Source organism: Polistes dominula, unplaced genomic scaffold (assembly GCF_049000335.1).
Source record: "Polistes dominula isolate Pdom_NZ unplaced genomic scaffold, Pdom_raw_medaka contig_17, whole genome shotgun sequence".
Lineage (NCBI taxonomy): Eukaryota > Metazoa > Arthropoda > Insecta > Hymenoptera > Vespidae > Polistes > Polistes dominula.
This window is the reverse complement of record NW_028301049.1, coordinates 682,796-709,038: the sequence shown is the minus strand read 5'-3', so window position 1 is coordinate 709,038 and position 26,243 is coordinate 682,796. Positions and strand designations below refer to the sequence as shown.

General features: G+C 27.5%; 1 protein-coding gene across 12 annotated transcripts in view; it reads right to left on the bottom strand.

Annotated features, from left to right (window-relative positions):
- Positions 1-804: 804 nt before the first annotated feature.
- The window catches only part of tmod (tropomodulin), a 63,772-nt gene continuing 38,333 nt past the window's right edge, over positions 805-26,243 (bottom strand). For 7 of the 12 annotated variants that reach the window (XM_089175654.1, XM_089175655.1, XM_015320251.2 and 4 more), the window contains 10 exons: positions 24,081-24,233; positions 23,738-23,905; positions 23,537-23,663; positions 23,231-23,451; positions 22,998-23,152; positions 22,802-22,898; positions 22,551-22,698; positions 20,860-20,980; positions 15,719-15,773; positions 805-5,854 (listed from right to left, as the gene is read on the bottom strand). In XM_089175654.1, the coding sequence (XP_089031780.1) occupies positions 20,877-20,980; positions 22,551-22,698; positions 22,802-22,898; positions 22,998-23,152; positions 23,231-23,451; positions 23,537-23,663; positions 23,738-23,905; positions 24,081-24,233 (1,173 nt within the window). In that variant the 3' untranslated portion in view covers positions 805-5,854; positions 15,719-15,773; positions 20,860-20,876. Of the gene's footprint in view, positions 5,855-15,718; positions 15,774-18,940; positions 19,021-20,859; positions 20,981-21,763; positions 21,806-22,550; positions 22,699-22,801; positions 22,899-22,997; positions 23,153-23,230; positions 23,452-23,536; positions 23,664-23,737; positions 23,906-24,080; positions 24,234-24,858; positions 25,363-26,243 lie in introns of those variants that run through there. The other 5 variants (XM_015320259.2, XM_015320253.2, XM_089175658.1 and 2 more) reach the window with 5 other exon arrangements.

The window sequence follows — 26,243 nt, the reverse complement described above, 5'->3', positions numbered from 1 at the left end:
AAAAAAAATAACATGTTTGATAATAATTAATATATTTATTTGAGTGTTCTTTTTTAGATTATATATGTAATTAATTTTAATACGAATTAATATAATAATTTTTTAGGATTATCAAGAAATGAAATTATATTACTGTCTTAACCAATTGAACAACGTTGAATTTCAAGTTGAAAGATATTTCCCTGTTCGATTTGACAGTTTTATTGACTTACCTTAAACTACGATTGGATTACGACGGACACGAGACGTTTTCACTTTGTGTACTCCTTTAGAGTAGTTTGTACGAATTAAGTACATAGGTAATTTACCTAACAACGCTTGACACTCTTTACTTCCGTTTCTCCTTTCATCCATTCTTCCTTCCTTCCTTCGTTCCTTCCTTCATTCCTTCCTTCGTTCATTCATTCATTCATTCATCGTGTAACTTCGGTTGATCAGTTAGAAATGCAAAGATACAGTAAGGAGCATAACTGAACCAATATAAAAAATCATTAGTTTTGTATAAATCTTTATTTATTGCTAAGAATGTAAAAGAATATTAAAGAATAAACATTATATAGTAAGTTTTATTACAGTTAGTAGTAACATCAGAAATTTTGTCAACAAGTCAATAATGTCTCCTCGTTTAACACTGATAAAAGGTTGTTTAACATTTTAGAAATATTACTACAAATGAAAATGACGAAAAATATTAAACGTAGAATAAAAATAATTGATTTATTTATCATTCGTAGAATATGAGGGATAGGGATGAGAGTGCAGGGGGGTGGAAAATAGATTTAAAAAAAAAACAAAAAAAAAATCTTTCATTAATCTTTTTGATCAGTTTATTTAAATCTCGTGTGTTATACAAGATATAAGGCTATTCAGCAGCAGCAAAGGCTTTCGATCGTGCGCGCGCGCGTGCATTTGAAAATTGTCTCATTTATGTATTAATCCTACTTACGTGTAAATACTAATTAATTTATTTATTAATTAATTAAACAAATAATTAATTAATGCGCGACGTTTACCATGAGTGCATATGCAAAGAAGAAAAAAAAAAGAAAAAAAAAATAATTAAAGATACAGAAAAAGAAGAAAGAAATTACGGTAAGTGTGAATTTGTTTTTTACAAAATTATTAACAAGAAATTGTTAATAATCCATATAATATAATTACAATACTTGTAAATTATTATTTTTTTTTTTTTACCATCATTTTTCTTTTTATTTTATTTTTTATTTTATTTGTTTTCTTTTTCTTCTTCTTCTTCTTCTTTTTATTCGCGCATTCACACACACACTCACATATATCCCCAACATATCTCACACAGTTTTTTTTTTTTTATAATAATACATTCACAAACGTATTTTTTATATGAATTCTCTTAACATCTTCTCACCATCTTCATTCTTTCTATATCTTTTTTCATTCAACAACATACAATCACATGTCGCGATACGATTATTATTATTTTTTTTTTATAATTATTATTATTATTGTTTGTAAAATAACAATAGATATGCGTTAAGCCTAATTTCTATTATAATTTATTGAATTATCAATCTCACACTCACGTAACTCAAACGTTTAACCAATCAATCAAAAGACGAATATCAAATCATGTAAATTGTTTCAATTGTTTTTTTTTTGTTTAATTTGAATTTTCATTTTTCATTTTCATCTATCATTCATTCGCATTGTTCATTCAACTTTTATTCATCGTTCATTCATTATAATTACTTTTAATAATCATCGTCTTTTTCTTTTTTTTGAAAAACATTCATATTAAACATTCGTACATTTATTTATTTATTTATTTATATATATATAAGTCACAGTGATAGATTAAAAACGACAGTGAAGACAATATTTACAGATTCATCTCTATCTCGATGAACTAATTATATTAATAATAATTATAATTATAATAATAATAATATTATAATTATTAGAACAACGATTCGTTAGTGCCTTAGTGAATAATTAAAAACGCCGATGGAAATTTGCGCAGATTTAATTTGCTTTTTTCTTCTTTCTTTCTTTTCTTTTTTTTTTTTTTTGTTATCTTGTAAATCATCTTAATCCATATCTTCGCGATATTTTTTATATTTTAATATTATTTTTCTTTCAAATATTCGATCTATATTTATACGTAGGAATGATTTCGACATCTACATAAGAACATTTTGGTTTATTTGTTTAATTGTTTTCTTTTTTTGATTTTTATTTTGTAAATTTTGAAACACTCGAAATATTTGTAAAATTTTATTTACCACACACTCATTCAACCCTTTTTAATTATTTAATTAAATTTAATTAATTATACTCTAATAAAAAAAAAATAAAAAATAAAATAAAAACACGAATTATTTAGAGGCACGTGTTAACCTAATTTTTAGTTAATAATTATTGTACCAAGTATATAACGTAATATAATTATTTTTTATATTGTCATCACATTTTTCTTTAATATTTGTATTTTCTATTTATTTTTCTTTTTTTTCTTTCTATTATTCGATACAACAAGGGATGAATCAGACGTGTTATTATAAAAAAGGGTTGAACGTATTTTGCAATAGGAATAAATCAAATGTAATATCTTACAATATTATCGAACTATTTTCGTTTTTTTTCTTTTTCATTTTTGTTGTTGTTTATAACCGTGACATCGAGATAATAAATTAAAAACATTTAAAATATGAATAATTTGTTAAATTAAATTAAAAAAAAAAAAAAAACAGTCATTCGTGTACGCAATCATCGGCGTTATTATTATTTTTTATTTCGACTTAACTAAAATTAGAATAAATGTCGCAATATATTAATAATTATATTTGTAAATTTATTAAGTGGTTTTTTTTTCCTTTTTTTTCTTTCTTTTGTCTCGTAATTATTATTATTATTATTATTATCATTATTTTATTTTTTTCTCGCTTAATTTTAATTCTCGATCGATTTTATATTCATTCATTGATTATTAACTATGTTTTCTTTTTTTGTTGCATTTATTTTCTTTGCATATTGTGGATAATATTGCTATTATATTTTATATTATTATTATTATTATTATTTTATCAGGCGACATTAATAATTCATTAGCATCGGTGCAATTTTTTTTTTTTGTAGCTTAACCGCGATCGGGCTTTGTCTTTGCATTTATTTATTTATATTTTTGTTTGTTTCGTTTTGTTTTGTTTTTCTATTTTCTCGTACATTTTCATTGTTTTGTTTTATCATTGTTTCTTCTTGTTTTAAATTATAAACGCATACTTATTTTTTACTAAGTATATAAAGTAATAATTAAAATTCATAACGACGACACGACATAAATAATATCTCGAAAATATTCAACGTTTAATAATTTAACTAATAATAATTATTATTATTATTATAATAATAAAAATATTGTTATTTTTTCGTTTTAAAAATTCTTTTTTCTTTTGTAGATAATTTTCTTCGTTCCTATTTATTTATTTTTTGTGTCTTATTATTATAATTATTAACGCAAAGTACCGCGTTGGATAGTAAAATAAAAAATTTAAAAATAAATAAAAAGTTTGGATAATAATAATAAAAATATTGCTATTATTATTATTATTATTATTATTATTATTATTATTATTATTATTATTATTATTATTCACGCAAAGCAACGTGTTGAATAATAAAATAAAAAATAAAAAATAGAAATAAAACAAGCAGATGTAATCTCACCCACAAGCTACGTGTGTATATATATATATATATTTTTTTTATTCTTTTCTATATATTAATAACAATTTATATTATTATTATTATTATTATTATTATTATTACATATATATTGTTTTTTAATATTCAGATCCTTCGTGTTTCTTTTTTTTTTTAGCACTAAAAAAGTAATCATTCGGAATGCTCAAATAAAAGAAACAAAAAAAAAATTTATAGAAAGAGAAAAAGAAGAAAAAAAAAAACAGAGAACATAAGAAAGTAAGAAAAATCTTTCGTGAAGTACGACACCTTTTTCCATTTCCCTATTATAAAATGTAAATATCGATGAGAGAATGTTTCTCGTTCGTTTATAAATTCGATTGCTAGACAAATCGAGTTGGAATGATTTTTTCTTTTTCTTCTATTTTTTTTTTCTTTTCTCTTCTTTACTCTCACTCACTACTCTCTCCTCTTTCATCCATTCTATCCTGAAATTGTTTCAATTATAAAAATTTTGTATCGAGTCGAATCTTATTCTACGTATATTGCAATTTATTTCTATTTATTGTATTTGTTTATGTGAAATTTTTCAATCATACATACAAATTAAGCAAAATTTTTTCTAACAACATTTTTCGTCTATTATTTTCTAGTTTCACGTGAATGTTTATTATATTCAATTAAAAGAAAACACGGAAGGTCATATATCAAAAAACTGTCTCGAATATATATATACATACACACACACACACACAGGTGAAAGATCATAAATGTAGCTTTTAAAACACGGTTAGTTTTTAAACGCGCGTTTAAATATTACAGACAGCTTTTACGATAACAGTTGATGATGATAAAATACATTTTTACTAACGTTTAATAACGTCACCATCCTTTTTTTTATTATTATTATTATTTTTTTTTTTTTATATTAACACGCGAATAAATTAAGCCGAACGTGTATTACAAGATAATCTGTTTTGTCTTTTTTTTTTTTTTGCAAAAATATATTTCTCAATGTCTACTAATTAATATAAGTCCTAATAAATATCATTAGAATCCATTACTTGGTTCAAAAGTTATACAAAATAATACGAGGGTCTGTAAATGTGCCATTTCTGTGGCGCGGAAAGCTGTGACTGCTACCCCCAACGTCGACAATCGTGCAGGAGGTGCAAAGGGTTGAAATTATATAAAATTAAATTTGTTCTTGTTTGTTGTTTTTATGTTAATTTTTTTCGTGATTTTAATAAAGTCTATTTGAAAATAATTCTTCAAAAATATTACCAGACCCTGGTAACGTTTGACTGCGTAAACGTGCTGCCATTAAAGTGTTAATAATAATAATACTAATAATAATAATAATAGTAATAATAATAATAATTATTATTATGACGAAAATGATAATAAAATTTGGAATATTATTAAAAACATACGAAACGATATGGTAAAATTTGGATATTAAAAACAAATCTAAAATTGTACGCTTATCGATAAAATAAACAATATCGAATAAATAAAAATAAAAAATATCGTTCGTCTGTATGTTACACCCCTTCTTCTTAATTTCCTTGATCGATTATTACATACATATAAAAAAAAAAAAACCCCAAAAAATGTTTAAAACACGTTTGATCTATTAAATACTTAATAAGTAAATAATAGATAATTCGATTGAATTAATTTTAATAATCAATGATTGTTGTTAATTTCGATCAAATAAAAAAACAAAAAAAAACTTCAATGAATATAAATGCGTCGTCGTGCGCCCTTTTTTTTCTTTTTCTTTTTTTTTCATTTTTCCTTTTTTTCTTCGTTGAATTGAAAAAAAAAAAAACAGACAAAAATTTGACAAATTCGAAAAAAAACAAAATATTACACGTGTAAATAGTAATTAAACGAAAACAAGGATAAAGAAAGAAAGAAAAAAAATAAACAGGATATTTTTGTCTCCCTTTTGTTCTTTTTTTTTTTTTTTTTAGTTGTTCCTTGTTTTCTTTTTCGTTTTTTCTTTCAAAGAGAGTTAAAATAAGAAGAAATATAATGAATTTAAAAATGAATTTTTTACTCGATCGTTGTCCTTAAAACGTTGTGTCATCGTCGCCATCGTTATATGATCGTCAATGCATGGCCCAGCCGATGGTATAATTGCGGGAAGCCCTTCCCGTACGGCGTAGGCGATCTGTGAAAAAAAATTGTTCAAGGAAAAGGGCTACCAACATTTCATAAAATAATGCAATTTCTATAGGGACGATTCATAATTTGTTTTTTTTTTTTTTTTTTTTTTTTTTTTTAATTTTTTATGGTAGAGAGACTTTTCGAAATGATTGAAACAAAAACGTGGTGGGAACTTAACAAATTTTGTAAAAATGCATGCACATATATGTGTGTATTTGTGGGTGTATTTCTTAATTTTTTTATTAATTATTTTTAATTATATTATTTTAAATCATTAATTTAATATTATATAGTAATATATAACAATTATTTAATATTAATTTAATAATTATGTTTTATTTTTTTTTTTAATTTTATATATTACAATAATAATTATATAATATATAATAAATAAATAAATATTATAAAATAGCTTTTTATTTTATAATATTACTTATATAATTAATTATAATTAAAAAAAAATAATATAAATTATATTTTTCTAATGTTTACAAAATTAATAATAAAAATTATTAAATTATTAAAAAAATTTGTCTTATTAAATTCTTTAATTAAAAATTAATATTAAGTTTTCTTAAATTTAATAATAATATTAAATATTAGTTTTTATTATATAAATTAAGTTATCTGGAACATTTAATTAAGAACTTTTTCATATTCTTCGTTATCCACCCCATATAATTCACAATATCGATTATTATTATTATTATTATTATTATTATTGTGATTATTAAATATATATGAATATATAGATTCAGACACGCGATAAATTATTTATATTATTTATATTTTCGTGATGATTACGAGGGTAGAAGCGTTAACGAGTCATACACGCGTATTACACACAACATCGTTCTTTCATTCGGGTGTTCGTTAAAACGCTAATGACCACGTTCGTTAAGAAGCACAACACCCCAAGACTAAACTCACGCACACATATACAAGTATACGCACATATCGCGAATGAGAGAGATCATTCGTTAAGTAAACTATGTTTTATTATTTATCTTTTCTTTTTTTTTCTCTTTTTCATTTCATTTCATTTCATTTCATTTCATTTCATTTCATTTCATTCTTCATTTCTTTTTAAACGAGATTATTCTGATCAATTATTTATTTTATTGTGATTTTATTTTATTAAGACACTGTGTATCTTGTTGATAAATAAAATATAAATTCGTACAAATGTTTCCATTAAAATAAAAAAGAAGATGATGAAGAAGAAGAAAACTTGAAATGTTATATACCATAAAATAAAATAAAATTAAGAATCGAGCAATTAGAAGAAGAAGAAGAAAAAAAAAGAAAATAGCACTAAATAATTTCCCATTATTTTGTGAATTCTTTTTCTTCTATCTCTCCTATCTCTTTTCCTCTAACCCTTCCCCCTTCTTTTACTCTTCCACCCCCTTTCTTTCTCTCTCTCTTTCTCTCTCTCTCTTTCTCTTTATTATGATCTCGCGTCGAGGAAGTAAAAGGCTGCGAGTTTTTCTTCATAAATCACGTCTATTCGGGAACAATCGCGTAGGCTGTGTGTGTGAGTGTGTGTGTGTACGTGAGTGTATGTATAAAACTGGATAGGATATGTTGGTGGTAGTGGTAGTGGTAGTGGTTGGATAGGATAGGATAGGATAGGATAGGATAGGAATAGGATAGGAGAATAAGGGAGGAAAAGTTTCAGGGCGAATCAGATTTATTGGACCGTCGCCCCACCCAATTTTTTGCCGATCAGGAAAGGCTGCGTCTGCCATCCGGAGATAAATGAAATGCGCTTAGAAGAACTCCTAGCGAAATCGAGAGAGAATGAGAAAGAGAGAGAGAGAGAGAGAGGAAAAGAATACGAATTAAAGGAATCGTCTCTGACGTGGGTACTATGTCACGAACACATTGACGCGTAAACTTATACCTAAGTTAAAAAAGAAATTAGGAAATTTCCTTTCATTTTATTATTATTATTATTTATTATTTATTATTTTATTCCTTTTTTTATTATTATTTTTCATTTTGAAATAATAAAAACTTGACTATGTCAATGAACAACACATTGACACGCATCTTTCATCTAAATTAGAAAAGAAATTAGGAAAATTCTTTGCATTCTTTTTTTTATTTATTTTTCTTGTTATTTTTCTTTGGTTTTTTTTTTTTTTCTTCAACACGTTTACATCAACGAACACATTGACACTAACGCTACATCTAAATTAGAAAAGAAATTAAGAAATATCTTTGAATTCTTTTTTATTTTTTTTTTCTTCTCATTTTCATTTGAAAACCATCGAAACTTGATCTACCTAAACGAACACATTGACACGTACTTTACACCTAAATTAGAAAAGAAATTAGGAAATTTCTTTACATCTTTTAATTATCTTTCTGTTCTTTTTTTTTTCTTTTCTTTATTTTCATTTTGAAAGCATCGATACTTGACTACATAAACGAACACATTGACACCGTACTTTATTCTAATTAGAAAATTTCTTTACATCTTTTTTATTTTTCTTATCTCTTCTTTCCTTCTTGTTCATTTTGAAACTATCGAAACGAAACGATATTAAAACGTCGTTTAAACGTTTCTTCTATCTCCTAAACGCGTTAGAAAGTGTAATGAATAAAAAGAAACAAACAACGAAGAGAGAGAAAAAAATATTCTCGAGAATTTAGCGTTTAGATTCGATGTACAAAATCCTGTCGAAAAGTGACACGAACGAAAGATAGAACGATGGAAACGAAAAAAAAGAAGAAAAAAGAAAAAAAGAAAGGAAAGGAAAGAAGAAGAAGAAGGAAGAAACTGTGAAAGATGAAACGAAGAAAAGAGAAGACGAAAGCCTCCGTTTTACGAAGCTTTAAATTCCAAAGTAAGTAAGTAAGAGAGAGATAGAAATAGATAGATAGATAGATAGATAGATAGATAGATAGATAGATAGATAGATAGCTAGATAGATAGATAGATAGATAGATAGATATATAGATAGATAGATAGATAGATAGATAGATAGAAATAAGAAAGAAAGAAAGAAAGAAAGAAAGAGAGAGAGAGAGAGAGAGAGAGATAGAAAAATGCAGGTTTGGTTGGTTGGCTTCTTTTATTCGTCGAAGGAATCGAATTACGTTCCTTCCACACGCCAAAGCGTGCAAGGAGACAGATAGAAAAAGGAGGGGGGATGAGAAGGGAAAGAAGGGATACAAGGGAGGTTGTGAAGGAGGATAAGGGCGGAAGAGAAAACTCTTAAAAGGTATCCCGACGTAAGTCACCCGACGTTAAACGAGAAAGAAATATTCCTACAGAAAGGAAACTACTACTGCTACTACCACCACTACTATGAAATCGCGACGACGAAAACTACGACGATTTCTACCACCCTCTAACCCACCACCAACTACCCACTGCCATCCCAAAAAATCCAGTCTCCTCTTCTACGTTTTACCGACTGATTTTATTTGTAAGGATAGATCGAACGGAAATCGAACGAGTCCAATTGCTAAAGGGACACTTTTTTTTCTTTTTCTTTTCGATGAAAAGGTGATATACGTGGGAAAAAACGTTGTCAATTTAAATCTAACATCATCACCACCGACACCACCCTCTTCCCCTTCTTCTCCTACTCATCTTTCTTTTTTTTTTCTTTTCTAAACTTTTTAACTCGTTCGAGATTACTTGCACACCGTGTGTGCAATCACACGGTGCGCTATTATCAATTATTTTGAGTAAAGAGATAGTACAACGTTGTTAGAGTTCCTTGAAAGGTAGAGTAGGTTAACGCGCATTGTAAAAGCAGGCCGTGGCAAGGGAGGGAGGGAGGGAGGGGGGGAAGGAGAGGAAGGGCTAGGGGAAGGAAGAGTACCCTAGGATGCACCGTAGTTAGTCGTCGTCGTCGTCGTCGTTGGGTACGGCAAAACCGTAATACGAGGATATTAACGTTCCGGCACGAATCACCCTCATTTCGAAACTCGTGTTTCGGGTCACGTATTACGTAATGACACACCCACGCGTTACGACGGCAACACACAAATCTGATAACCCGGTACAACATCGTAACCTACCTACACCCCCCATCTCCTCCTCCTACTCCTCTTCCTCCCCCTTCCCCCTTTCTCTCTCATTTTGACTATCACCGATATTCATATGTGATTATGCGTACACGTATATATATATATATATATATATATTATATATGTAATGTGTATGTATGAGTGTGAGTGTGTGTAAACGTTTCGATCGATTGATGTTCATCCCTAATAACATTTGCCACAACTACGTAACGTTACACGTTAATATGCGTACATGTATATATATAATATGTATAAGTGTGTTTGTACACATACAAAGTTAATAAGTTCGTAATATGAATAAGATAGAAAACACATGGTTTGTGACTGATGACATTTTGACTGGTTTATGATGAGTATTGAAAATTCAATTGGAAAAATGAATTGACAGATCGGTAAATAGGTGATAACCCTACAGGAGTAACGATTGACTGTTTAATCATAGTTAAATTCTCGTTAATAATAATAATACTAATAATCATCATTTAGAAGATAGAAAGGGTGTGCTCGTTATTTGATGATAAGCTTTTCCACCGTTGCTAGAATAAACCAATGATGTAATATCAATAATTGAACGATGATAATTAATTGTTTAGATTTATTATAACTTTATCGATCTAATTAGTTATAGTTCACCGATAGAATACAGAATGTGCGTAATATATTGGAACTTTGGTCATACGGGATACAATTTTTGAATGGGTCAGCAACTTTAGGTATTTAGGATCGATCATAAACCAGACGAACGAAATGAACAAAGAATTTAAGAAAAGAATCAATTTTTGAATTCAATAAATTACTCAGCACGTCTAGGCGTTTCAAAATCAGGATATACAGAACGATCATCCTACCGGTAGTCCTTTATGGTAGTGAAACGTGGTCACTTACGTTACGGGACGTAAAGAAATTTAGAGTTTGAGAAAATAAAATTGTTCGTAAAATGTTCGGTGCAAAACGCGATGAGGAAACGGGTGAATGGAGAAAACCCCATAACGTAGAAGTACACCAACTGTACAACAAAACCGGACATCATTAACGTCGTAAAATCACGCCGATTAAGATGGGCAGGTGACGTGGGGCGCATGGGGGTGGATTGAACGGTGCATAAAATACTGGTCGGTATACTGACCGGGAAAAGACCACTGGGTAGATCGAAACGTAGATGGAAGGACAATATTATTTGGGGATCTTGAAAAAATGGACTATGAAGACCGTAAATGGAGGAGTCAAGTTCAGGGACGAGAACACTGGTGGGATTTGGTATTTGTGGCAATGAACTTTCGAGTTTCTAATGCTAATTAACAATAATATTAATAATAATAATAATAATAATAATAATAATAATAATAATAATAATAAATGTTGAGTATACTAAATGAAAAGAAAATAGCTCCTGTACCTTTCCATTCTTCTTCTTCTTCTTTACGTTTGGTTAGAAAAGGCAAACGCAAAAGTTAGAAACGCGAGAGTAACCGAGTTTAATGACCGTAGTGAAGTATTCGATCGTGCGAAACAAAGGTGAATGGGCTAGATGAAGAGTAGAAGTAGGAGGTGGAGTTGGAGGTGGAGAAGGGTGGGAGGTAAAGATAAAGTGAACACGAGTTATCATAGCTCGAATAGTGTTTCCTATCATAGTAGGATTCATAAGCGTACGATGTTGCAACGTGGTTTACACGGGATAAAGAGTAGCGATTGGATGAAAGAGAATGAGAAAAAGAGAAAAAGAGAAAGAGAAAGAGAAAAAGAGAAAAAGAGAAAATGAGAGAAAGAGAGGATAAATTGTGCGGTTTTTGTCCGTTTGTTCGTAGGTTCGTTGGTTCGTTCGATAAAAAGAAAGGATAGGAAAAAAGGAATAGAAAAAAAAAATATTCACAAAAATAAAATAAAACAAAAAGGAAAAGTATCGAAAAAAAGAAATGAAGAGAGAAAGAGAGAGAGAGAGAGAGAGAGAGAGAGAGAAATATATCGAGTTTAGTTGTGAAACTCGGTTCAGAAAAATAATTGAAGCTTCAATTACCGAATAAATTGCCTCGAATTTCGATCGGGACCAGTCAATCCTCTCCCTCCCCACCCTTTTCTCTCTCTCCACTCTCTCTCACACATTCTACTATACATTCTCTCTTCCACTCTCTCAATTACTTTTTTTTTTACTTCTCGATTTTTACTTGTTGGGTTGTTGGTTGTTGTTGTTGTTGTATTACTCTTTTCTGTTTCTATCCCTCTATCCCCTACATTGTACACTTTAACCCCCTTCTTCTCCCTCCCCCTCTAACCCCCACCCTTCATTCATCTTTTTATTTTTTATTTCATTCGTTTGTTATTTCACTAACTATAAACCCAACAATCTCGCGTATATGCGTTTGTATTGGTTCGCATAGGTGAGTCAGATGACATCAAAATACAACCAACACACATACGAGGTACCATTCTTAATTAATATCTCTGCTGGACACTTTTTCTCTCCCCCTCCTTAACCCCCTATACACTCCACACTCCCTTCTACCCTTATACTCTCTTTTCATTTCCATCAACGATAGGATAGTAGCTTTAACCACCCCCTCAACCCCTCACTCTTTCTATTTCTTCCAATTCTTTTCATTATACCCTACTGATTTTTCTTTTTTTTTTATGTTCCTTTACTTCTATTTTTTTTAATTTTCCACACCAGTGTAGATAAACAAAAACAAACAAAAATATGATATCAAATTGACAAATTTCAAAAAGTCTCTCATTCTCGATCATCGTCATAAAAAATAAAAAATAAAATAATCGAGAATTTTTTATCCAATTTTTTTATAATTTTTTTTTTTTTTTTATATGCGAGGTGTTAAAAATAAGCGTTCGATATACGAAAAGTGCACTTAAACGTTTTCGTTTTTTTTTTCTCAATTATCGATTATCAATATTAACGTTGATCGTTTGTCAATTTTTTATTCATCAAGATGAAATCCTGAATTATTATATTTTGTTATTATTTTTATTGTTGTTTTATTTTCAACATTCTCGCGTATATATATATATATAAACTGTTTAGGGTAATAAATCATTTCAATTCATGCTACTTTCTTGATAGTAAGTTATTTAGTTCTACTGATTAGGGTACACACACACAGGTGTTCGATATTAACGTATCAACGAAGATTACTAATCTTCGATTAGCCTACTTGTTAACATGTTCCGTGCCACGTGTACCACCGGTGGTACACTTACCATTAAACATATTTATTTAATGCATTGAAAATATATATTTATAACAAATTAAAAATATTTCTATTAAAATATTGATGCATTATAAAAAATGCAGTATAGAAAAAAGTACGTAAGCTTGTTTAATTGTTATATTTACAATAATTAATAATTACATGTAATGGGGTTGATTTTGTTAAAGCAAAATTAAATGACTTGTCATTCAAGTCAGGTAAAAAAAACTTGGCACGGAACGTGTTAATTTAAACAAATTAGGGGAACATTCAAGATGGTTGCTGTAAAACAAGGATATTATTATTACAATTATTATTATTATCATCATCACAATTATACAGTGAAAATTTAATAGAAATAAAGAAATAGAGATAGTACTAATAGATAAATAGAATAGATAGACAGATAGGTAGATAGATAGATAGATAGATAGAATGAGTAAGAAAATAAGTATTTGATAGTACGTAAAAAGAGAAAAAGATAATCAACAAGAAAAAAGAAAAAACGACAAAAAAAAAACCCATGAAATAATTTTTTCGCCATGCTAGACGAAGCGATTAAAAAAAAAAAATAATAATAAATAAATAAATAAATTCTAAACAATAGTTATTTTAATACGTTCCTATTGTTTTCATTTACTCTTGCATTTGTCATTCTGATACATACGTATATTATCATCAGGGGTTCCGACAGATATAATTTTATCAGGATGCATATTATACTCTTTTATAATTATAATGACATTACTTTAATTGTTTATATGATATGATTGCTTGCTTTTTTTTTTCTTTCCTTTTCTACTATTACCTTCTCTTGTACGTTTAAATAAAATATTTAAACGATAAGATAAATGGCAGCCACGAAATTGAATTCTTTTCGTTACTGTCGATCCGATGTTTTAAATATTTATATATTTAAACAAATGATTGAGAAATTAAAAAATACATAGAAGTGTGCGTTGAAACAAAACAAAAAATAGTACATGTAATAGGATAAAGAAAGATAGAAGAAGAAAATAAATCAAAATTAATTATTTTAACTAGATATAAAAATAGATAGATAAAGATAGATAGATAGTTAGATAGATAGATAGATAGATAGATAGATAGATAGATAGATAGATAGATAGAAAGAGATAGATGATGCACTAAATATAAGCCACCCAAATCGTGTGTAAATAAACAAAATAACGAAAAAAAATAAAGCATGAATGAAACGTGTCTTTGGTCAATGACTAATCGGTAATATATACATATATATATATATATATATATATATATATATTTTATTTATGTACACATACAAATACACACATACACAGAGAAGGCTATGAATCAGAGCAAGCTAATGTGTCATGCGTTAAAAAAAAAAGCGAGGATAAAAAAAAATGGGATAGAAAAACATACACGTATTAGAGATGTATGAGTTGAGTATATAAAAGTTGGAGGTAGACATTTTTTTTTTGCGAATAAGGATGAAAGAATACAACGAAAACACGAACTGTACGCAATAAGAGAGGACGGGGAGATATAAAAATGATTTTTCTTGTTTATTAAGGTGTACATTTAATTAATATAATAATTTTTTTTTTTTTTAATTAATTAAAAATCCAACTTTTCTTTTTCTTTTATTTATTTATTGTCATTATTATTATTAACACTATTATTAATATTATTATATTTTTATTTTTATTCGTTTGTTGCAAATTTAGGTAGTAAGCGACTAAAATATTCATAAAAAAAAGAAAAAAAGAACAAAAAAAGAAAATATGTCTACAGTTAAAAAATAAGAGAAAAACAAAAAGAATAAAATCAGGAAAACTATTTATGCGAATTTTCGTAGTAAACGACTAAAAAATGTATAAAAAAAAAAAAAGAAAACAAAGGGAATTTTTTTTGAAGAATAAATCTGTATTTTAGTATTTTTATTTTTTACCGAGAAATTATTTGCGAGAGAAAAAAATATAAAAGAAAGTGAGGAGGGAGGAGGGGGAAGAGGGAAGGGAAGGGGGAAGGGGAAGGGGAGTGAAAAAATGTTGAACCGTCGCCAAAAAAATATCAAATTATTCCGCACCCCTTGTGTTAAAGTGAGCAATAAATAGTTCAACCATATTTTTTATATTTTCTTTTTATATTTTATGTTTTCTTAGGTAATAATTTAAAAATAAAACAAGCTGAGAGAGAGAGAGAGAGAGACAAAAAGCAAGGCAACGTTGAATTCGAATACAACAAAGCGTAGTAATGGGGGATGAGTGGGTAGTAAACTTCCTATGGTTTTTTTTTCAACCCTTTAACCCTTTCGTTGTACAAAACGACTCATACACAAACAATCGTATTTTTTAATTTTTATCGAATATATATATATATATATATATATATATATATATATATATATATTTTACAACGAAAGGGTTAATAACAAAAGCGGTAAGAGTAAATTATTTTTTAATAGGAATTTTGGTGAGAATTATAAAAAAAAAAATCAATTTTGTCAAATGATATCTACATACAAATTCTACAACATTAATATACATGTATATATAATAAATATATATATATATACATATAAATATATACATATAAATATATTGTAAATATATAATATTTACAAATAATAATACCTAGGCGAACGCCACTCGCGTTAAGATGTCGCCACCCCGAGCCGGGACTGCCGTACTGCAACAGACACCCGAAACACTGTCATCAAATGCGCCCTTTTTTTTAGCAACGCTTTTTAAACTATATTAGAAGAAGAATTAAAAAAAAAAAAAAAAAAATACAAAAAAAAGAACAAGGTAGAAAATATTCTTTACCGAACTGATGATGCATTCCGGTAAAGAGATATTTTGTTTATTTTTTTTTATTAATGCAAATTAATGCAAAACACATCGGCAACTAATATCCACTCCCTTTTTTTCATTTTTTTTTGTTTTTTTCATTTAATTTGAGAAATACGAACGTTGTTCTTTATTTAATTTTTATTTTATTTTTAATGTCTCTTTTTTTATTATTGCTATTTTATTTATTGTTGATTTTCTCTTTTTTTCTTTTCTTATTTTTTATTTTATTTTGCTAGTAAAGATAGAACACAAAAATTACTTAGTCTTTTTTATCTTTCTCCTTTACTTTCATTTTTTTTCTTTATTTTATTTTCTTTTTTTCTTTAAATTTCATTTCGTCTTTCTCTTAACGAGTAGAAATTAGATAAACCGATGTACTTTCATTGTTGGTAACTCTGCTAATTTTTGTTAGTTGACATGCCATGAAATGCAGAAAAAGTCAGACCATATCTCGAAATTTTTCTTTCTTTCCTTTTCTTTTTCTTTTTTCATTTTCATTTTCTTTCTTTCTTTTTTATAATTCGATTATTATTAAAATCTTTTTGTGCTATGTCAAACATGCTAATATTTAATTTAAGAAACGAATAATAACTTTCCATAAAAATGAAATGATTATTTTAAAATCATTGTAGTAATTCAAATTAAATAATCCACATAAAATATTAAATAAAAAATAAAACAATTCCCTAGAAAAAAAAAAAAAGAAAATAGAAAGTAACATTTCGAGATGGTTAATAAGTATTTTCGCATTTTTTTTCTTCTTCCCTTATTTTCACATAATTTTGTTAGTAGAATAAAAAAAAAAGAAAACCACAAATACACGCACAAACCACCCCCAATTAGATTATCGATGAATCTCGTAAAAATAAAAACGCGAGTCAGGCTTATACAGTGAGTCAATATGTTAAAAGTAAATTATTGAGGTAAACTTAGGAATTTATATATGTACATGTGTGTGTTTGTGTGTGTGTGTTAAATTGAGCATATTAAAAGTAAGTAAAATAAAGTGGGAAGGGGAAGGAAGAAAAAAATTGTTTAAATTGGAAATGTATTTGATTGGACGAGTGTATAAATTATAGACAAGTATTACAAAAAAACAAAAATAAAAAAAACCACCCCACCACCCTAAAAAAAGGGTAAGTTATTGGATCGTTGAATATCGCGATGCAGATTAACCGTGTAAACAAGAAGCAGGTTTTTTTTTTTTATATTTTTTTTTTTATGATACATATGTACAATAATCAAAGAGTAATCGTCCTCGTATAAAGCCAAAATCGAACATACGTATTTATGCATGTATGTGTGTACACACAAGAACAAAACGATATTCTTTTTTATCGGTTTGCATGATTTTTGATCACCAGAAATACACGAATACAAAAATCCTGATAAAAAATGCTGATTTTTGATTATCCACGTGAAAAAAAAAAAATTGTGATGTAAAGAGTTTGCATCATTGACAATTATGTATTTTAGTTAATTTTCGAATGACAGTAAAGAAAGAAAAAAAAAGAAAAACAAAAAAAGAAATAATTAATCGTAATTATAAGAAATAATTATATAAATATATTAAAATAATATATATTTAATAATTAATAAAATAATCATTATTATTTTTATTATTAATATAATAATTTAAATAATAATTTGTATGTCAAGGGATGATGGGAATGGAGGATTGGGGGGGTTTTAAAAAAGTGAGATGAGAAAAACGTTTGATGAAAACAAAAAAGAAAGACAGAAAAAAAACGCGTTTAATTGGTTCACCGTTATAGTTTAATTTTCTTTCGAGACTTTTTACGGAACAAAGCCAAGGAAGTGACGTAATCACGCGAAAAATATTTCCGTGTTAATTAACGCGTCATGTCTTCATTTACCTCCCCTTTCCCCTCCCTCCCTCCCTCCTTCCTTCCTCTTACCCATCCGAGTACTTGGATATAAGCACATCAATAACTTGTCCAAAGTTTATAGTTCGTGTGGGAATTGAGATGGTGATATAGTAATAGTAAGTGTAGTTGTAATAGTATTGATGGTAGTGGTAGTGGTGGTGATGGAAAAGGTGTTGGGTACGAGTTATTTCCGGTGATTTAAGTTGTTTTCAAATTGCCTGACCAAAATTTCAACGACTTACAACAAATTGTTAGACCTACCAATGAGCATTTTTTTTTTATTTTTTGTTCCTTCAAGATTCTTTTATTATTATTATTTGTTTTTTTTTTTTTGGAAATATATTTCAAAAATTTGCATATTACGTATTCTCAAAACCAAAAGCATATTGTTAATTAAGCAGCCATCGAAAACTATCATCAACAGCATTTATTATATTATATCGCATAAATAATAAGATAAACGGTAGAATTATAAATCATTTTGTAATAATCTATATATTGTTTATTCATTATGTTAAATAATTTCATTTATATGTTCATATATAATAAATAATATAAAAATAATATATATATATATATATATATATATATATATATATATATATATAATAAATATAAAATCGAAACTGAGAAACGAGATTTAACTCATTGTAAGTTCATTTTGATTTATTTCAAAGTAATTTTCAAATAAATGTATACCCAAAGGATTACTTTTTTAACTCAAGTATTGAGTTATCTTAGTATATATATAAATTATCTTTATATTATAAATAATAGTTATCAATACTTAAATATTGAATTATTTAACTCAAATAACCTATTTGTAAATAAATCTAAAATTGTAACACACACTATGAGATAATTTTATAGTTGGCAGCCAATGGTTTAATTAAAAAAAAAAAAAAAATAAAATATCAAATGTATGATAAAATTGCAAAAGTAATTTATAACAATACCGTTTATCCTGTATAAAAAGAAATAAATAAATAAAGAAAGAAAGAAAGAAAGAAAAAATAGAATAAAAAAAAAAACCAACAACAAAAAGATAAAGAAAATCTATTAGATTAGGCGCAGCCCACTCTGCCGATTTGACTAGCAAACAGTAGGCAGCTACCTTTCATTGAATCAAGGCAGGTTTCCTGTGGTTCATGTTAAAGAATCTGAACTGTAGCCGCAGCGTTAGGTCTTTCCGTACTGTTGGGAAAGAATAAATAGGTGTCGTAAGTAATTTATCGCAGGTGTTTTTTTTTTTCAACGACACACAACATTGTATCAATTATTTTTTATGTCTCTTTTTTTTTCTTTATGGAATTGTATCATGTATTCTTATATATGTATATGTATATATGTATATGATATGTATTATGTATATGTACAAATGTATGTATATGTGTATGTATATGGTGTATGTGTCCTGCTACTTGATGTATGGGTGGCATTGATATATATATGTATAGTAATTTTTTTATTTTATTAGGTGTTTTGTATATACATTTGATTCACCTATAATTTCGTATGTATATATGTATTTAAATTTGTTGTCAAGGTAGAAGCAGAATATTAACAAACTTTTCAAATGATTAATAATTTTTGTTCATTATTAATTTAAATTATAAATATAATTATATTAATATATAATATATTTATATAATAATAAAATTCATATATAAATGAAATATAAATTATATATTCAAATATATATAATTATATTGAAATATATAAAAGTATAACAAACAAATATACAATTAAATATAAATTAATATTTTTTTCCCAATATTAAAATTATTAACGATTAATTATTATTCATTTGAATTTAATTTGCAAGTTCATTTTATGTAAAATGATTTTTATGTGCAATTATATTCAACCTTATGAATTCTGCCTTTACCTAATGTTTCATTTTAATCGAATAATTGTTTTGATCGTAATTAAATGCTCGTGTGTGTATCTTCATTTTTTTTTTTTTTTTTTAACTTTCGAAGATAAAAAAGATAATATAAAAATATACGTTGTAATATGTATTTTGGTATACTTTAAAAAGAAATATTTTCTTCAGAAAATAAACACCTGTATATTCCTGAAAAATATGAATTATAAGAGACACGTTTTGTATGTACCTGGAGAAAAGATCGAATTATCTTTACGTACTTTATTATTATTATTATTATTATTATTATAAAAAAGAAGAAGTAAAAAAATAAACAAATAAATCTTGAAAAATTTATCCTAAAATCTTAGCGTGCAGTCGATCATTTAATTTGTACGTTTTCGTCAATAGCATAGAAGAAGATAATAGAGAAACTGTAAATTTAGTGTGCGAGCAACTAAATATAATAAATTTAATAAATAAATAAATAAAAGTAATATAAGTGTAGAAGAAAATGGTGAATCGATCATGCGAGATATGGGAGGATGCGTGAAGAAGAAATGGATTTTGTTAGTTTTTTTTGAACTCACGTATTTTCGTTAAAAAAAAAAAAAAAAAAAAAAAAAAAGAACAATTCTTTTACTAAAATTGGAAATAACAATCTCGACAAATGATGTAATTTATTATCAATTTGAACACGGTAATAACATTTAAAAAGTACAATACAAAAAAAAAAATAAGAATAAAACACTTTACTCTCAAGATGCATACATACAAGTAATGTGCATACGAATAACAAAAAAAAAATTGCAAAGGGGAAACAAATATACAAAGAAAATTAATAAACTTGGAAAAATATTCTTTTTTTTTTATTTTCATTCCTAAAAATGGAAGATTGTTGAACACTCTCATTCACATTCAAAAATGATTAAAAAATATATCAAATCTTTTTGCTTAGAGTGATTGGATTTTTTTCCCCCAATAAAATAATAAAAAGTCACGTGATGCATCCAGGATATTACAATACATAAAAGGAACGAAATATCGACAAAAAGGGGGTAGTAAAAAAGGACAAAAATAAAATTGAAATAAAAAAATAAAATAAAATAAAAAAGTAGGGGATTATTCTTCGTTGTATTTTTGAATTGTAATTTTTCTTTACTCACTGCGCCGTGTTTCAGCGCTAGGCTCGATTTTTTCGATCATCTAAATGAAGAACGGTGAACGTGTCACGACCCACACCGATTGCTACGACCTTTGCGCGTTCCATAGGTTCCACACGACAGACTGGCATGATATAAATATTATTTTATTAAAAGATAAGCGAGAGAATGAACATTTTTTATTTTTTTTTTTCATTTTTTTATATAATAAAAACGTTTCACGCGAAAAATCGAATTGTTTTGTTTTTTATTTTGTTGAGAAAAAAGGGATTTTTCGAATTTTCATTTCAACTGGAATGATACCCCTAACACAACACACTCGCGAAATTTCAATGAAATTTTATCAAATATATTATATTTAAATCTGTGATATATCAAAATATAATATATTTCATCATACGTTCGCGAAAATTAGTTTTTTGACGATTCGAGATTCGATTGCGAGATGATTTTATGATTAAGCGAGATGAATTATGATATGATTTAGCAAATAAAACAAAACAAAAAATGAAAAAAAAAAAATAATAATATCTTTTAAAATAAGCGTGCAATTTTGATTCGAACTGGTGTAATTATTACGTGTGAATGACATGCGATAAAAGGATGAATGAAATGATTCAAGATTTTGACCTAGAAATATTGAAAAAGTAAACTATTTATGAATTTTCTTTAAATTGTTGAAAAGTATGTATATATAGTGTAAAGAATTTGATATCTTTTGTTTTTTTCTATATGTATAATATAATTGAAAACATAAGCAACGAGAATATAGAGTTAGTCAACCTCACTCTGTATTGAGTATGAGAGGGTAGTTTATAACAATGAACAAAAATTATTTGCATTTTTGTATCATCTACTTAAGGCCAAAACACAAGAAACCACAATAAAGTAACATAATGATCCATACCAAATAGTGTATAATCAGTACACGCTAATCTTCGGTTCTTTGCTAAAAGTCAAAGAAAATTGTTTAAAAACGATTATTGGTTTTTGTTTTTTTGTTTTGTTTTTGTTTTTGTTTTAAGTAGAACAAACCAAAAAAATATAAATCTAGGTACAATATCTTGGATAAGTTAAATGGTGTAGAGGTTTTGTTTAAACATTTGATTTAATGGATAGGGGGGGGGTAAAACACTCTTAAAGGGGTTTATCATAATTACCTCAATGCCACTAACTAAAAAAATAATGAATGATAATAATAGCGGGATGATTTGGATGAATAGTGATTTGCTAATAAAGCGCTACGTGAGGACTACTAAGCAGATTAAAAAAAGGCTTAGAAGCATTTCGTCATATAGTCTCCATTGTTCCTCATACAATTGCTCCCATCTAAACGAAAACATCAATAACTCATTTTGTAATAACGTTTTCAATTAAAAACGTTCGTTGAGATATTATCTAATTTATAAATTAATTTTATATATACATATATAATGACTGCACTCTGCAACACATTTGATATTCTATGTACAAAAAAAAAATGGATACAATTAAAATGAAATTAAAATATCTAGAAAAATAATACTCGTGAGAGCTAGAAAAATGATACGATTGATTATCCTGCAAATTATTGATCGTAAAAATGAATAAACGCGCGTTGTGTGCTTAATTATCTCTAATACCAAGAATTTTCATTAAAATAATTAACAATAGAAATTATTTGAAAATATCATTTTGTATATTAATTTACTTACTCCTATCGATGTTACGTTGTAAATGTGCAGCAACGCGATGTCTGGCATCGTTGAACTCGAAATGAAGTCCGAGTCGTAATAACGTTGGATTTTGTTCGACCAATTGTGTAATTTCCATTTCAATTTTGTTACCCAAAACTTGTGATCTCTATGCAAAATGAAAATACGATAAAATATTAGATGATAAGAATATTTATGCTATTTCTTATATATACATAATTATATATAATAATTGATTTTGTAATGTTTACCTGATTAGAACATCGAAATTCTTCGATAGATTTGGTCTTTAAAAGAGCTCTGATGAGCCTAACTATCACAGGTGGGCTTATGAAATTTGTCTCAACACTAAAACATATACACAAACAAATTATAAATGATGTTCAAAAATATATCACTAAACGACTAATATCTCTACTTAATTAGATGATTTTTTTTTTTACTAACTTTAATACTCTAAGCGTAGAGTTTTTCTCCATGGCATCTGCCAACCTTTGAGCGGTTTTATCGTTAAGTCCAACATTTGTTAAACTCAATGACTCGAGATGCGTATTTCCTTCTAATCCTTCGAACAATTGGATAAATTTCTCGTCCGAGATATTCTGTAAAATAAAAATGAACATAAATATAACATTACTGTAATATTTAAATGAAATTAAAAATATTTTCAAAATACTAACTTTAATATTATTCCAATTTAATTCGGTTAGCTTAGAATCGTCATCTCTAACTTGTTTGATAGTTGCATCAACATCCGTATCATTAGGTGGTTCCATCGGATAAGGTTTTGGTTGACTAGCTTTCGTCACTCCATCCCAGCCCAATCCAACAGGCTGTCCAGAATTTAATAAAGATGCATGATATTGATCCTGGTTCATCATAGAGTGGAACCCAAGAATGGCTGTGTAAATGAACATGAATTTTAAAATAACTTTTACATATTTTTGTTTAATCTAGCTGTATAATGCTGTTATTATTGTATTTACCAGCAAGATCAATAATTTCTTCTTGAGATGCATTAGACAATGCTTGTTCATATTCTTCACCAAGATCTATCGCTATCTGCTCATCGACTTCTTTTTCTTTCGCATTATCCTGAACTGGTGGGATCCACTGCAATAATAAAATTTGTATACTTAAATTTTGTATGTAGTAGTTTTATGATATAATTATTGTTAAAATCTTACTTTCTTTCCTCTAATAACTCCAGGTACATATGGTTTTAATTCTGGTCTATCCGGTGTCTCCAAAGCTTGTTTGTTAATATGTTCGATGAGTTTCTTTCGATTAAGAGGACCAGTTGGACTTTTGTCGCACTCATAACTGCAACGCTGTGATGGAGGCATAAAACTGTCCTAGAAAAAATAATATACATTTGTTAATAATCTTAAATCTTTCATATGTGCATAGAATGTAGAGTGTAAGATCATAATTTAATAATACAAAAAAAAAAGACACCGTGATACAAAATGCATGCAAAAAAGAAATGATTAAATATTGTTTAATACTACAAGAATCTTTAAATCTTACATCTGGATCAACTTCCTTGGCAAGTATATTGATCTCTTCAGATGTTAACTGCGCCAGCAATTCATCGACATCAATATCTTCGTATTCACTTAGATCCTTGCCATATAACTTAGCAGCTGTTGTCATGGTGGTAGTTTTGGTTGATGCAGATGTCTGTAAATCATCCCATGGTCGTTGATCGACTACTGAATGTTTTCGTGACATATTTTATCTATTATCAGTTGTGATACTAATAATAACAATAATTATCTATAGCACACTTATTGTCAATACATTCAAAGTGATGACTTTTCAAATACAAGAATATAATAAACCATTAAACAATTTGTTGGAAATAGCTTAGGATGAGTCACGTTTCACAATAATAACTGACTTGTTAAATTGATAAAAGAAAAAACATAAAATGAAGATATTAAAGTCAGATAGACGAATGATGATCAATATAAAAACACTATATTTTTTTGAACGAGTAAAATGAATAAAAATATTTGTAAGATGTGTGGGATTGACAGTAGATAGGTTGCAAACGAACGAGAAACTAAATGGTAAGGTTGTCCGTGATCGAATGTCCGACGTATCGACAATTAGAATTTAAATTCGGCAAATGTCCAATACGGCTGATGCCCTTTGACCTAAATAATTCCGGATCGATTTTCATTGACAAGTTGGTTGCCAATTTGGCAGTAGGTATAGAAGAACGAACGATACGTGTACGTTTTAGCATCGCGGAAGGAACACACATATATATAGTAAATTTATATATATATAAGTAACTTACGATCGTTTGAATTTCTTACGATCCCGTGGCCGAATACTAATTGGTATTTTCCGCTATGATATCACTATGTGAATTTGCTCGTGATGGAAGGACAAAAAAAAAACCTCGCCCACTATAGTCACGATAGACGTACACAACTTCACTGACCACTAGTAGTATAGTTCACAACGTTTTGTGGATGATGATTGCGGCAGCGCCCTTTGACGCTTACACTTTATTTATGCTAACATAACCAAATTTTGAACCAGCACTATCAAACGTGTATACAATCAAAAATGAATCATAAATTTATCTTTTTAATGTTATTTCAATATTATTTTAATTAAGATAATCTATCAACAAGTTGCACGATTTGATTTCTATATTTTGATTTTGATTTAATTGAAACGATATTTCGAAGTAGGTTGTTAGAAATTTGAGGAAATAATTTTTATAACCAATAAATATAATCCGGTCGATACTATAAAATGGTTGGCAGTAGAGTTAGGATAAATGGACTTTAGTAGACGAGCTAGGTTCATGGAGAAAGTTTCTGCGCGTTTTACCATTGCGCAGGTATCGATGCTATCGTGTTTATGTATTCATTGGCGGGAATTTCAAATCATCTTTATACGGAAATAATATTTCCAATCTTTCAAAGTAACTTTACGTTGATAAATGTTATTATCTTTTTAAATAATAAATAATTTATCATAGAGAAAAAGGATATATATCGGTATAGATGCTATAGTGTTTATATATTCATTGGCGGGAATTTCAAATCACCTTTATGCGGAAATAATATTTCCAATCTTTCAAAGTAACTTTACGTTTGTAAATGTTATTATCTTTTTAAATAATAAATAATTTATTATAGAGAGGAAGAATATATAATCATGTGAAAGTAATTATATAATATATTCGATAAAAGATAAATAATCATCACGAATAATTATAATTAACTTCCTATCGATTATTATCAAAATAATACTAGACACTAATCTTCTTTGATTTTCAAGATAAAAATATAACGGTGTTTGTTCTTGTATTTTTTTATTAAAACTATCAAGGTCAATGCAAGATAAATTTCGTTTCTTTTTTTATAAAGGAATTTACATTTTTTATACTTGGCAACATGTTTACGTATAAAAAAATGTGACTTTTATTGAAAAGTTAAAAATAAAATTAGTATTTCAATTTGTAAAATTGTTGTATTACAATAAAGTGTTATCATATTTAATCGTAAGAAAAAATATGAATTCTTTTGTTTTTTCCGCATTCAAAATTCGGTTAGAAGCGCGCCCATTGAATCTTATTTTTTATTATTTTGATTTTGTCGACCCTGAATCGTGGAAAGAGAGCGAAATTTAGATTAACCAGGAGCGGTCGTCGGCGCGTCGTTTCTC